General features: G+C 39.8%; 1 protein-coding gene across 5 annotated transcripts in view; it reads left to right on the top strand.

The window, feature by feature from the left end:
- The window catches only part of cdk14 (cyclin-dependent kinase 14), a 659,453-nt gene that overhangs the window by 302,246 nt on the left and 342,444 nt on the right, over positions 1 to 14,763 (top strand). For all 5 annotated transcript variants that reach the window (XM_043690284.1, XM_043690286.1, XM_043690285.1 and 2 more), the window contains one exon: positions 1,523 to 1,646. In XM_043690284.1, coding sequence (XP_043546219.1) covers positions 1,523 to 1,646 — 124 coding nt within the window. The remainder of the gene's footprint in view (positions 1 to 1,522; positions 1,647 to 14,763) is intronic.

The following is a 14,763-nucleotide window of genomic DNA, read 5'->3' as shown; positions in this document are numbered from 1 at the left end:
CATCCACTTTCTCTCTGCAACATTCCAACCCCCCCCCCCCCCCCCAAAATAACCACCACCTCAAAACTCCCCACACAGCCTATTTCTGGCACTGTTATACTGGTTGTGTCAAGTGAGTGGCTGAGTATGACAGAGGGTGGCTGGTGACAGTGACCATGTCCAAATGCAGCAGGCCTGAAGTGACATTTTGGGCAGCTAATCTTTCTCCTGTCTATTATTCACAGCATAAGATGGGGACTACTCCATTTGACTCTGTACTGTCACTCCTAGCACTCCCCTTAATGTTCACTGTTCTTGTTCCAATTCTCTAGACTTGTCAGTTTTCTGTACCACCAGCTCTTGGGCAGCAGTATACATCATTGGCTGACTGTTTTTGCAAAAACAATGATGCTTTTACAAGTCTGTGATTATGCAGAATTTGGCAGGCAAATTCATGGGGCTGGAAGTCTATTTGGCAGCACAGTCATCTTGTACAAAGAGTACACCAGTATTGTAGCTCCAAGTGACATTGGTTTCAGCCACATCATCCCTATTCTTATCTTTGCCACATGCTGAACGGTACACAATGTTGTCTGCTATTTCACCTTGTACAGATAAAAATGGAACAATAAACATATATGAACCTTGAATGGGTTTCATTTGGAGATGGTTTTGTTTTTCCAAGCCCCCACAGGCCTAGACTCAATGGAGTATAGAAACATATGTGGTCTTATTGAAACATATAAGATTTTTAGTAGGGTTGACCGGTAGATGCAGAGAGGTTGTTTGCCCCTGTGGGAGAGTATAGTACCAGAGGGCATAAGTTCAAAGTGAGAGGTCACCAGTTTCAGACAGATGATAAATTTAATCTCTCCAAGGGAGTGAATCTGTGGAATTCTTGACTGTAGTGGGCAGTTGAGGCTAGGCTGTGTGAAGTACATTTAAAGCAGAGATTTTTTTTTAATTGGAAAGTGAATCCAGGCTTACGGAGAAAGGCAGTAATGCGGAGATGAGGATTATCCATTCAGCCATGGGCTCATTAAATGGCCTACTTCTGTTTCGACATCTTATGGTCCCATGAAAGATGTATTCTTACGCCCGACTGGTACCATGTTCTGGGAAAATTTAATTAGTTTTCAACACCAGTGCCATTAACTGTAGATTAGCCACAATACTCTTGAAACATAGTTGGGTGCAGTGGGCTTTTGGGGTCAGTGAGTCCCCCAATTCACAGATTCACTCTTCCCAGTGAATTGCAGTCAATGGCAGCCCAAGCAGTTTGGCAGAAATAATTCTGCATCTGATTCTGGCTCGATCTCCCTGTATTTCATTTGTTTCCCAGAATTTAGTGGTTCTAAAAGCCATTCACTCTTTTCAAAGGGTTGGAGTCCAGAAATTTTACACAACTTTATTTTATGGTGAAAGTAATAATATTTAAGCATAATTATTACACATCTCAAATTTAAAAATTTAAATTCCTTGAACCGTTTTAATGTTTCAGGCTGCCAACTTATTGCTGTGCTTTTTTTTTTGCCTTTTTTAGCTCTTCTTGTTTCAGTTGCTGCGGGGCCTATCCTACATTCATCAACGATATATCCTGCACAGAGACCTGAAGCCTCAGAACTTGCTCATCAGTGATAATGGAGAATTGAAACTGGCAGATTTTGGTAAGAAAAGGCAGTCGGTATAAGTAAAGGCAAATGTTAGAGGGAAATGTAATTTTCTGATTTAATTTGTGAATTGTACAGCAATCTAATTGCCAGCATTCATTATCTTTTGAAAAAATGAGAAGGCAACAAAGGCTTGTCTGTACGTCATAAATTAAAGCTACAAGAAATCATTCAAATGTCAGTCCTGTTTTCTTTGGAAAGAATCTGATTTTGAAATGGTCTATTTAAGGCTTCATTCTTGAGTTGATTTAAATTGTTCATCGCATGCCCTCCATTTGAGGGAGCACAGATTTTAAAGATTAGGGCAGTAAAACAAAACACATCTGAAAATTTTGAATGTGTAATAAAGGTTTTCTAGATGATTGTTCTAGGTTAAATACTAAAACGCAGTTACATTGATATTTGAAAAAGGTTGAGACTTAATTTGGTCCTATAGCTTTATCTGTCTGCCAAATGGTTTATATTTTTAACTTGGAGAATTAGGTTAACATTGCGTTCTTAATATGGGGAACACACTGTTTTACATTGTGTACAAATAAGATTATCTTCGTCAATTTCTATTCCACATTGAAAAATAAATTGGGTTTATGTTTAGTTTCTTTCTCCCTGTTGACTGTTTATCCTCAATTTGGTTTTAAATGTGTGCTTTTACTCTGAGGTAACAGAAATGGCCTTAGTTCCTGATTCTGATATGAGCATTATTAACTGTATAGAGCATTTTCCTCAAAACATTTTCATGCAGCAATGTGGAAATACTTTGTGCCTTTTGTTTTACTTTTAGCTGTTATTTGTGCCCTTGGTAGCCATATCAAAACAAGATTATCTTAAGAAGTAGAATCTTACCAGAATCCTTTAAAACTGCTTATTTTACTGTTTTCTCCTCACTGTTCATTTGAGACTTGGACAATGTACCGATACCATCAAGTAGCAACTTTTATCTCTCCTGAGTTTGATTTGTTTTGCTTCTGCACCCCAGTTACCAACTTCAACCTCACTTATGATAGCTCTCTCAAGCTGAGCCAAACAGTTGGCAACCTTCATATCACTTTTGGTCTTGAGATGAACTTCTAATCACACTTCCATGGCATCACTAAGACTGACTGTCTGTCTGTAGTATTGTCTGGTTCTACCTCTCACATTCTATCCTCCGTTAATGTGAGGCCATACAAAATTCTCCGAATCATGACTACTATCGACACCACCAACTGCCGGCGTAAAGTGGAGAGGATCTCCAAGAAGATTGCACATATTGACACAGACATCAAGTTTCTACAGGAATGCAGGCAAGCAGGAAAGATCCCGAAAGGATTACGGATCACGAACCCACTTAGGTCGACCTACAACACATCACACTGCAAATTTTTGCTATAAAGTCTGTGTTACGATCGAGCCCTCCACAATCACCTGATGAAGGAGCGTCGCTCCGAAAGCTAGTGTGCTTCCAATTAAACCTGTTGGACTATAACCTGGTGTTGTGTGATTTTTAACTTTGTACACCCCAGTCCAACACCAGCATCTCTGAATCATACAAAATTCTGTCACTCATCTCCTAACTTCCTTGAGTTCCTGTTTGTAAGTAGTGTATTTACCACTTGGTCAATTGTATGCAACTGGTGAGCATGAACTGGGAATTTACGAGTCTATATTGTTATATTCCTGGAGCATACTGCTGAATTTGTTACGAGATGGCTCGGGACCCATAGTTTTATTTTTAGAATGAAGAAATGTGTGAAATCAAGGGGCCTTATGAAGATGGGGAAAGAAATCACAGGTTACCACTTTTTCAAACAAACAACAAATTCTGCTACAAATGTAAGGAAGAAGAACATTCATAAAATTGTAAATCTATAACTTATTTAAAACGCCAAAATTAAATGGGGTAAACATGGTTAATAATCAATGATTGAATGCCCACAGCACATATTATATAACAGATATGATCAAGACAGATCTCGGATATTTCTTAGCAACTCTCCACAGAGAGTTATTGACAATGATGAATCATTAAATTTCTCAAAAGAGAAGATTTGTGATGCCTTGGCAATCTGGCCTTGGATCACCAGCTCGAGACCTGCTCTATCCTGAGCTGGAGCAAAACCTGCTCCTGTTCTGGTCAGCCACCTTTCTCTTGGGACTAAGCTCCCCCAGACTCACATTGTGGTACAGTACTCTAAAATCTAACTGCAGCTCTTCGAATCACAAACTTCAATGAGGCAGTCCCCCACTTATCTCCTGAGTTGCTTATATTCATCAAGTAAAAAGTGCTTGTCAACATCTGAACCACCATTTTCTCAAACTTCCCTGAGGTATTAATGTTTGTAGGTTTCTGTGGGGCTCCTCACAGCTTCCAGCAACCTTTCCACTTTGACAGCTCCCTAGGACTGCTTTTGATTGCTGACTCCAGCACCTAGCTGTCTGATAATCACCAGAAATTCTTCCTTTTTTTTTAAACAGCACAGAGCTGCCCAGCTGCTTCTGACTCCTCACTGAGTTTCTAACTCAAAATCTGTGCAGTTAAGCAGTCAGCAGTATAGCTGACTAAAACACACCTTTTATGCTTCTATCCCTTTCTCACTTCCTCACTCACAGCTTTTTTTTTCCTTTCTCTTCAGTGATGCCTAATCTGGCTAAGTGACCTACTGAAAACCTTGAAATAACTCCCACCCCCATTGCTGGACAAAATCAAATGTTGCCATTTAACAAACTTTCAGAAGGGAGTGTGTTCTAAATGTTATGATTCATAGATTGCTGGTTTTCCCGGTACAATTAGATACAGCTGGAAGTGTATTTCATCACAATATAAATAAATACACGTGAAAAGAATGAATGTTGTACTCAAATATATGCTTCTAATTATGTTGATTGATATATGTACAGATTGGCTCCAGTTCTATCCTTCACCAGTTAATCATCTTGAACATAAGATCAAACAAATTGGAAGCTGTTGGTGTATGTTGGAAGCAAAAAAAACTGAAGTAGTCATTTTCAATAATGGCAGAAAATAAATGTAAATAGTTACGTTTGGATTGGTTCTTGAAATATGAACCATATGACCACTGAAGGAGTAAAGAAGGATGTGTGGTTACCAATTATGTGCCTACTAAAAAGGAGAAAGTTAAAAATCACACAATACCAGGTTATAGTTCAACAGGTTTATTTTGAAGCACTAGCTTTCGAAGCGCCGCTGCTTTATCAGGTGGACAACCGCTATAACCTGGTGTCGAGATTTTTAACTTTATCCACCCCAATCCAACACTGGCATCTCCAAGTCATACTAAAAAGGAAGTCAGTTATGGCCTTGACATTAATGGAAATTGCTGCAGAAACTCAGCAGGTCTGGCAGTTTCTGTGAAGTGAAAGCAGAGTTAATGTTTTGAGTCCAGTGACCCTTCCTTCTTCAAAGCTGATAGCTAGGAAAAAGTAGTATACATTTCTGAATAGTAGGTTGGAGAGAGGATAATGGAGTGAGTGGATAGATGGGGATGAAGCCGAGAGAGAGAGAATGATAGGTAGACAAAGGGATCGATGATGGTAAGTTAGAGAGAAAGAAAAGCTACTAATTGGGACCATAAGTGGGGACCACTGTGTTGAAAGCAGCACGTGTGATGACAGGGCTTGGGGTGTGGGGATGGGTAAAAGATAGAGGAATGTTCTAAAATTATTGATAAAATGAGAGTAGTCACCATCGTAGGAATGATAGCCTGATGGTCGATGGTGAGAACATGGTACAGGAGGAGATGAGAGGTAGTTTTGGAGATGTGGTGCTCAGCATCTGTAGTGTGGCCTTTACGTTGCTGCTTTCTGGAAGCAGTAAAATTAGAAGTAATTTGTTCACGGATTGCCTGTCAGTTGGAGAATGGGGAAGGTTTGAACTTTCTGTTGGAGTTCTTAAATGAAATGTACAAGACAGGCAATCCTATGAATTCCTATGAAATTATGCACCGATTTGGATAGATTTTGAGAAACAGGCCATTTTTCGATGGAGGAATATGTCATGAATGTAAACAGATTGTATACAATATGAGCAATATTCCATTTGGGAATCCTGAGTTGATTAGCAGTATTTAATTGGTGTATTGAGCTTGTGTGCCTTATACAGGAAATTTCTGGTTCTAATTGGTATTCAGTCCTCAAAGAGGGACATCCTATTGGACAAGATGTTTGTTGTTTTGAACACGTGTTCGGACACAGAGGCATATTTTAGCCTTTGAGGAACAGTTAGAACATACCCTGGTAATAAAAAGAGGGTTTGATGATAACCTGTTATTAAAATGGTCAAAATAGTGAATACAGGTATCAGTGCATTGGTATGGTTAAAGGCAGGCAAAATGAGCATGAAAAATCTTTGATAAGAACTGGCTATTACAGCAGAAGATAGTTGAGTGTTGGCCTGGAAACTAAGATCCTAAACAGAGGGATGATGGGCACTCAAGAACTGGTAACGTTTCTGCCTGCAGCCAGCTGGGGGCAAGCAAGTTGTCGGTCTTCTTGGCTTGGACTTTCAGAAGCAGAACTTCAAGATCTCCCTACGTAAGAAACGGGCTGTAACTTCACTTTATCAAAATATGCAGCAACATGACAATTAGAATTAGCAGGATATTAAGGGTGGCCAAATGTCTGTAGACAGATTGTGACCAACTAGATACAGAGAGCTCCATAAAGCTACACATCCACTTCATTTCCATTTTCCTCAAACATGCCATTGACATATGGGGGATACATGTCACTAGGTAAAGTCTAGACATCTTGTTGGGTCATATTTATGTCAAGGGGAAAGATTGGTGCTGATAATCAAGTAGGGAGGGAATGTGAAAATCTAAGACTACCCTCTGTCTGCCAATCTGTCTTTCGGCTTGTGTCTGTCTGCATCTACCCCTCTCTCTTTTACTGTTTAAAATTCTAATTCCTGATGTAACTTCCTTGTTTTGTTCTTCGTAGCTAGTGTCATAATAAAGGTGTGCCAATTTAAGATTGAGATGGAAGAATTTCTTCTCATGGCTAAAAGTTTTTAAAACACCTTGTCACAGAGAGCTGTGGAGGCAGAGTCCTTGTATCTAATTAAGGCTGAGATAGTTAGATTCTTGATCAGTAGGAAATTCATGAATTACAGGGAATTGGCAGGAAAGTGGATATGCGAAATGCCGAATTCACCAATTGAAAGGTGGAGCAGTTATGAGGGGCTGAATGGTCCACTCCTGTTACTATTTCTTATGGTTTTATTTCTGAGAGTTTTAATACACAGCCAATACATGGTCAATAAAATCTGAATTAATTGTGAATATGTAATTGGAGGAGCAATAATAGATGAGTCAATTCTTAGAACAGTTGAAGATTTCTTCAAGTGTGTCTCAAAATATCTTTGTGATAAACTGCTCCAAAGGAAAAGATTCTGCAAAATGATGCAAAGGATTCCAAGGAAGAGGATGAACAAATTTAAACAAATTTGTGGACATTATGAAGATGTGAAAGGAAGTATGTTGAGAAGTTATAAAGTCTGCAAAGAGAGATGGACAGATTTAGTGAGTAGAAAAAAATAGCACTTGGTATATAATGTGGGTAATCCTGAGGTTGTTCACTTTGACAAGAAGAATAGAAAAGTAGAATATTATTATTTGATGGGAGAAAGACTACTGAATACTGCAATACAAAAGGACATGAATCTCAAAAAGCCAGCGTACAAATCAATTAATTAGGAATGCAAACAGAGTGTTGACCTTCGTTATGAGACAATGGAATAGAAAAGTAGTCTTCCTACAACCCTACTCGACATTAGTGAGACCGCATGTAGAGCACTGTGTGTAGTTTTGAAGAAACATAATGCATTGGAGGCAGGTTCAGATAATGTTCATTGCGCTGATTCCTAGAATGAAAGGATTGTCTTATGAGGAAACGTTCAGCAGGTTGGACCTATGCTTTTTAGTGTTTACAGGACTGAGAAATATCTTATTGAAACATCAGATTCTGAGTGGGCTTGACAGGGCAGATAATGGAGGGGTGGGACGCAGTTTCAAAATAAATGGCCTTTTATTTAATAGAGCTGTAGAGGAATTTCTTCTCTCTGGATTGTTTATATTGTGTGGTGACCAGAACTGCACACAATATTCCAGCTGTGGTCGAACCAAAGTCCTGTACAGCACCAACATAGCCTCCCTGCTCTCATAATCCATGCCAGACAATTAGCTTAGCCAGATTTGTATCTTTTGTTTAAATGCGTTAAAAATTGCAGCATAGGTGAGGCTACTGGAGTTAAACAAGAATTACAAATATAGAAGATTAACAACTGTAAAATTTGTAAACATTGCAATCTTCCTATTTGTACATGACTAATGAGGAACTTATCATGATGTATAGGATGGGAAAAAGCCAGTAATATTTTCATTCTACCTTTAGTCCTTGCAACAATATGCAAGAAGGGCAAAAGTTTTCTTACTGAAAGAATCCTGGACACTTAGAGAAATTTGCGAGTAATGAGTTCAGTTGTGTGAAAATATAAACATCAAGGTCACGAAAATCTATCAGTGAAGTTTGTGAAAGGAATCATGCGGTGATAGATAAAACGCTGAATAAAATATTAGCTGATCAAACAGAATGCAAGTTGAGAGATGCACTCTCCATGAGCAGTGAATTGCAAAGAATTCACTTTATATTTTTGGTGATTGTCCAATTCAATTAATCTGAGAAAAATTTCAAATTGCCTTTTATGCTGTGCAATAGCTCCTTCTAGAGCTATTTCTCTTTCCACGCTTGCAGACTTTATAAGTAGAGATTAACTTGCTTCAAGGCAGAGGTTTTGGAGAAAATTCAGAGTTCTTGAGGCACACTCTCTAAAATCATCTGAGATAGAATTTAATCAAAGAAATTTGATACATGCATATAAAAATTAGGAGCAGAAATAGTCCATTTGACTCCTTAGGCCTACTCCATAATTAAAATCAGTTCATGGCTCATTTGTTTCTCTTTCCACACTCCCATTCTGTGAGCTTTGATTCCCACATTTCCAAGAACCTACAGTTGCTTTCAAAGAAGAAAATTGTCTGGGTACAGATGAGTGTGTTGCTGGAAAGCACAGCAGGTCAGGCAGCATCCAAGGAGCAGGAGAATCGATGTTTCGTGCATAAGCCCTTCATCAGGAATCAGGATTCTTGATGCAGGGCTTATGCCTGAAACAACTATCTCCCCTGCTCTCCGGATGCTGCCTGACCTGCTGTGCTTTCTCAGCAATACACTCTTCACTCTGATCTCCACCATCTGCAGTCCTCCCTGGGCACAGGTGAGGTCTATACCTTTGAAAAGAAATGAGGGCAACCAAATATTGAACTCTCTGGATGAAAAAGCAGGGGTAGATTAAGGTAAAGCAGAAAATGTGTACTTATGTCATACTGAGGCAAAAAAAGGTACTATTGACCATCAAGCTAAGTTCAGATGAGAGATGGAAGAGCAAATAAAAGAGGGATCACAAGAAAAGACCAGCTATCAAAGTCGAATCTGCAGCTGGTCTTGTCCCATTGAAGCAAATCCCTCCTTGCCCAGTGCTGGTGCCAGTGTCTAATGAATTCAAACCTGTTTCTCCCACACCAATCTTTGAGCCACGTTTACCTCTAATCTTGCTGACCCCTTGCCAATTAGCTAGTGACTGAGGTTCCAGTCCAGAGATTATTAGCTTTTGTTGCTGTTTGTTAATTCAGCCTCTAGTTGCTCATTTTCCCTCAGCTGAAGCTCTTTCCTCTTTCTACCTTTATCATTGGAACCTATGTGGACCATGAGAACTGGATCTTTCCCCTCCCACTCCAAGTTCCTTTGCTGCCCAACTGAAATATCCTGAATCCAGGCACTAGGCAGGTAACACATCCTCTGGGCCACAGAAAACTGTCTATTTCCATGACTACAACTACATTTCTCTTTTTTTCTCTCTCTCTCTCCTCTTTTCTCTCTCCCCCATCCCCATACCACTTTGCTATTGTTAGTTTGTTCATCCTCCCTACCATCCCCACTCATCCACTCAGCAAGAATGTCAGACCAGTTAGACAAGCTCGATAGCTGATGATCCTTCAGCATTAGCTCCTGGATCTTTCTACCTGCCTCACTTGTAGTCACGCCCTCCTGTCCCTGACCACTGACCAAATATAAGGTTGTTAACCTAAGAGGTGTAACTGTCTCCTGAAACACAGCATCCAGGTAACTTTTCCCCCTTCCTGATGCGTCAGTGTTGAAAGCTCAGGCTCAGGTCATCAACTCATGCGCCAGAGTTCCTGAAGCAACCAACACTTGCTGCAAACCTGGTTACTATGAACCCACAATGGGGTCCACCAGCTCCCATGTCAGACTTGTATCATATTGTATGGTCCAACATCTCTATTTTAATTACTTCTCAATTTGATTTTTAGAAATTTTATACTGCTGTCTTTGGTTTGTAGCCAGTAAATATTTCCCCTATTTACCTTCAATCTGGAAGTAGCCTATAATAGTCAAATTAATAGCTATCACCATCCAATGAATTTGCAGTTTACCTGTGATTGTTACTGTTTTGTGTAAGACCTCTGATCTTCTGCTCTGACTTGTCCTGTTGAAGTGCATCCAAGGATATTGAAGGGAGCGAGTGGAAAGTGCAGAGGCATGGACTTCCCTAGATTTGACGATGGTGCTGGAGGCCTGGAGAACTGCAAATGTTCCAAAAAAGGCTGTAAGCGAACCAGCAATTACAGACCAATCATTTTAAATGCAGTGGTGAAGAAATTTCTTGAAACAATTATTTGGTGTACAATTCTTAGTCACATGGAAAACACATATGGACAGAAGTAGGCCATTCAGCTCATCAATGAGATATGAGAATCCCCAGTTCTAATTTCCTGCCTCCCCATAACCCATGTTTTCCTCACTTATCTTAGCCTTGAATGTACCCAATAACACAACTGCTATCCTGATCCACGTAAAGGATGAGTAAGAACAAGCAGAGAGTTGTTAAGGGTAGATTGTGTTGAACCAACTTTTTACAGATTTTCAAAATAGCAACAAAAGTGTTAATTATGAGAAGGTGGTTAGAGTGCTATACATGGACTTCCAGAAGGCATTTGATAAAGTGCCACACAGACTTGTTAAAGCTAACAGCATAAAAGGGACAGTAGCAATACGGATACACAATTGGCTGAGGGGTAGGAAACAGCCAACATTGGTAAATGGATTTTTTTTAAGCTGGAAGAAAGTTTGTAAGAAAAAATTTTGCGGAAGTATAACACTTGGAAGCATTGAAAAATTGAGAGGAGGCCAGTGTGAAACTGCAAAAGGAATTTAAGTAGTTGGTAGATTGGGAAGATTGAATTCCTCTATCATCTATGTGGAAATGGGTTGAGGCATATTTATAAAGCATGAAGACACAATGGAATGAAAGTTGCTACCCTTCAGGGTGTGCAGAGCAGAGACACCTGGGCACAAATGTGTACAAGTCCATAAAATTAGCAGGACAGTAGTTTATAAATCACAATATTGAAGCCTTCATAGGGGTATAGAGTACAGGAGCATGGAAGTTACAATTAATATTCAGAGGAGTGTTTCCAAAGCTACCTCAAGGTAGCAGATGTTTAAGGAAAATGTAGAAACTATCAAGTGCATCTTTGGCCAGAATGTTGTTTAGTGGTGAAATTTGTTTTTTAAAAAAAAGATTGTGTTCAACTAATATCCAATAATATTGCATTAATATCAGAGTTTTTGAACACTTTTATGAAACATAGAAAATGGAGGCTGAGTGGGCTATTTAACACCTCAAGCCTACCCTGCCATGCAAAAAGATTATAGCTCATCTACCTGAGGCCTCAATTGCTGTTTCATACCAGCCATTAACTCTGAGATTTCAGATACGTTGTGATTTAGCAACCATAATGCTCTGGGTTAATTGTTTGGTGAAAAGAATTATTTTGCATAGCAGTTTTAAATGAGATTTGTGATTTACCCACTGGTGTAAACACCATCTTCAACATTTACCCTTTTACGCACCCTCAGAATGTTGCATCATTTTAATTAGATCACCCTTCATTCTTCTTAACTGTAATGAATAAAGGCTTGATCTGTTTAGCCATTCTCGATAAATCAGCCTCTTCACCCTGGTGAATCTCTTTTGCACAGCCTCCAATGCCAGTTTATTTTTAAATACAGTGGTCAAAACTATACACAGCACTCTGTAGGTGTAGCTTCACCAGCAGCCTGTTCAGTTGTAATGACATCCCTGTTTTAACACTCCAACCCCTAATAATAAGCTGGAATTCCACTCGCTGTCTTATCTTTCTTGCTGAACCTACAGGCTCAGTTTCTGTGTTTCGTATGCAAGAACAGGCAGATCCTTTTTATGTTGCAACTTTTTTGGAGACTTTCTTCAATTAAATAATAGTCTGTCTTTTGGTTCTTCCCACCAAAGGAATACCTTATGGATTGTTTGTGGAATCTGAAAATTCCATTAATACTGGAGTAAAATTTATCCCTCCAACCATACAAGATCAATGTCTATTTCACCAGTTTCCTCATCTCCCCTCTCCACACCTTAATCCCAGATCCAACCCTCCAAATCGGCACCACCCTCTTGACCTGTCCCACCTGTCCACTCCACCTCTACTCCAACCCATCACCTTCACCCCTACCTGCATCTACCTATTGAATTGTCAGATACATCCCCCTTGTCCAACCACACTCTCCTCCCGTTTATCTCCCATCCCCCACGTTAATGATGAAGGGCTAATCTCTAAGGTTGTCTCTAAGCATGGAGGAATCCTTGAGGAGATGTAAGTTGGGCTTAAGACAATGAGGGGACCCCAATTAAACATAAGATTGTCAAGGGGACTTGACAGGGTAGATGTGTAGTGACTGTTTCCTCCTTATGGAACACACTAGTACCTGGGGTATAATCTTGAAATAAGGGCCCATCTATTTATTCCAGAAGAGGTGGGAATGCCTTCTCTGAAGTTGGTAAATTTGTGGAATTCTTAGCCTCGACACCTGACTGCAGCAATGTTGAGTATATTGAAGTCTGTGGTAGACAGTTGTAATCTATAAGGAATCAGTAGTTATGGTGATAAGCCAGTTAAGTGGATTTGAGCATTGAGATCAACCATGATCTCACTGACGGAGTGGACTCGATGGGCCAAATAGCCTGCTTCTGCTCCTATGTCTTATGGTTTATTCTTCACAACAGTGCTTTTCTTCTCAAGATATCGGGATATTGGCTCTTAATGTGACTTGGTGTCGTTTGTCTTGTTTGTTTTATAACACTCCTAGAAAGTGCCTTGGGAAATTTTATCATGTTAAAAAAATAAGTTGCTGTTGTTTTGTGCATTAGGTACCAAATAACACCAATTTGAAGCATTTAATGAGGAAATCTTGCAAGGTACTTGGCAATTTCAGTATTAATGCATTGTTTAGTTTTCCTTTTCCTTTTGATTAAAGCCACTGTGATTAACAGCTGTGTTTACTCAGTGTGAAGGGATCGAATAAGGCTTTGGAGAGCTACAATCTGTGTGACACTAATTGTTAAATTGCAGAAGAGCGTCACAGGCATTTGATGACTATGCAGTCCTTTCACTACAGTTGACTGAGCAATGATTGAAATGATTTTTATCTGCAGGGACCATCACTTATTCTTTGCCTTTTAAAGGTGCTGTCGTATTTTGGCAAATTCACAAGGAACAAAATATCTACCAGCAATTCATGTGATTAAAAATACAACTCTGATCTGCAAAATGGTCTGGAAATTTTTTCTGTTTTGGATGATTAATTGGGATCGTGTAAAGTGTATTAACATAAGGGTACATTGTTTCTGGAGTTGTTTAGTGAATTGTCTCTGACTCTATTTTATTTCACTTATGCACTTCCATCCTCTCCTGCTGTCTCTCTCGTGCTCATTTGCACTTGCCAACATGTCATTCCACTACCTTTACCATTTAAAAATATTATCCCTGCTCACTTTTCAATAAACTTCCTGTCCCTAATTCCTGTCCAAGGCCATAGCTACATTTACTGTCTTATTTCTCAATGGCTTGTACTCTTGATGGCCTAGTGTCCTCTGAAACAGTAATAGCCCCAATCTCTCGGATTACTCAGTAATGCTCCTGAATCCACGCAAGTCGCCAATAAATGCATATTTGCTTTCAGCTCATGAATGATTTGCTGCTTGTTCCTCATCAGATCGGACAGGGCTGGATTTGTAAGTACTTTTTGTGTGAAATTAAACCTTGGGCCAGAATGACATGGATCAACTTCCTGTGATTTACTTTTTCATATATTTGGGAGCACAGGAGTTAGAATAAATTACTCACTATCACCTTGGGGGTTATCTTTGACCAGAAACTGAACTGGACTAGCCATATAAATGTTGGTACAAGAGCAGATTAGAGGCTGGGAATTTTATGACTAGTAACTCACCACCTGTTTCCCCAGTGCCTGTGCACCATCTTCAAGGCAAAATTGAGGAGTATGATGCCTGAATAAGTGCAGTTCGAACAATTCTGTAGCAGCCTGGCATTCTCCAGGAAAAAACATGCTGTTTAATCTTCAACATTTGTTCTTTTCAACAGTGGGGTCGCAGTGTGTACCACTTACAGGATGCACAGCAGTAACTCACCCAGGTTCTGTTAATCGCACATCCTAAACCATTGACTTCAACCCCCTAGAAGGATGAGGTGGAGGGTATCTGCAACACTCTTCCGAGAATGGTAGTAGGGGTGGGAACCATCACAACATTTAAGTAGTATGTAGATGATCATTTTAAGAGACAGCATTCAAGGCTATCTGCTAAATGTTGAGAAATGGGTATCGAGTGGCGAGGTACTTGAGGACGAGCTTGGACATAAGCCAAAGGATCGGTCTCCATGTTGGAAGACCTGATGATACTGTGAAAAGAGCAGCAGATACTGGAGTTAGAATGGGGGAATTCAGAAGGTTTTCCCATATTTGCCCAAATAATTGCCTGGGAGATGCTCGAGGAACAAATATTTGCTGTAACTTCTGCCTAACTATAAAATGGACCCTCTTCCCACTCCCTTGTTCTGGATCAACTGAACCAATCAGGCATGGCTTTCTGCCTCCACCCAGCCCCCCACCCCACCCCACCCACTCACCAACCATCAACCTCCAA

This window comes from Chiloscyllium plagiosum, chromosome 5, assembly GCF_004010195.1.
Source record: "Chiloscyllium plagiosum isolate BGI_BamShark_2017 chromosome 5, ASM401019v2, whole genome shotgun sequence".
Lineage (NCBI taxonomy): Eukaryota > Metazoa > Chordata > Chondrichthyes > Orectolobiformes > Hemiscylliidae > Chiloscyllium > Chiloscyllium plagiosum.
This window is presented reverse-complemented; position numbering and strand designations above follow the sequence as displayed.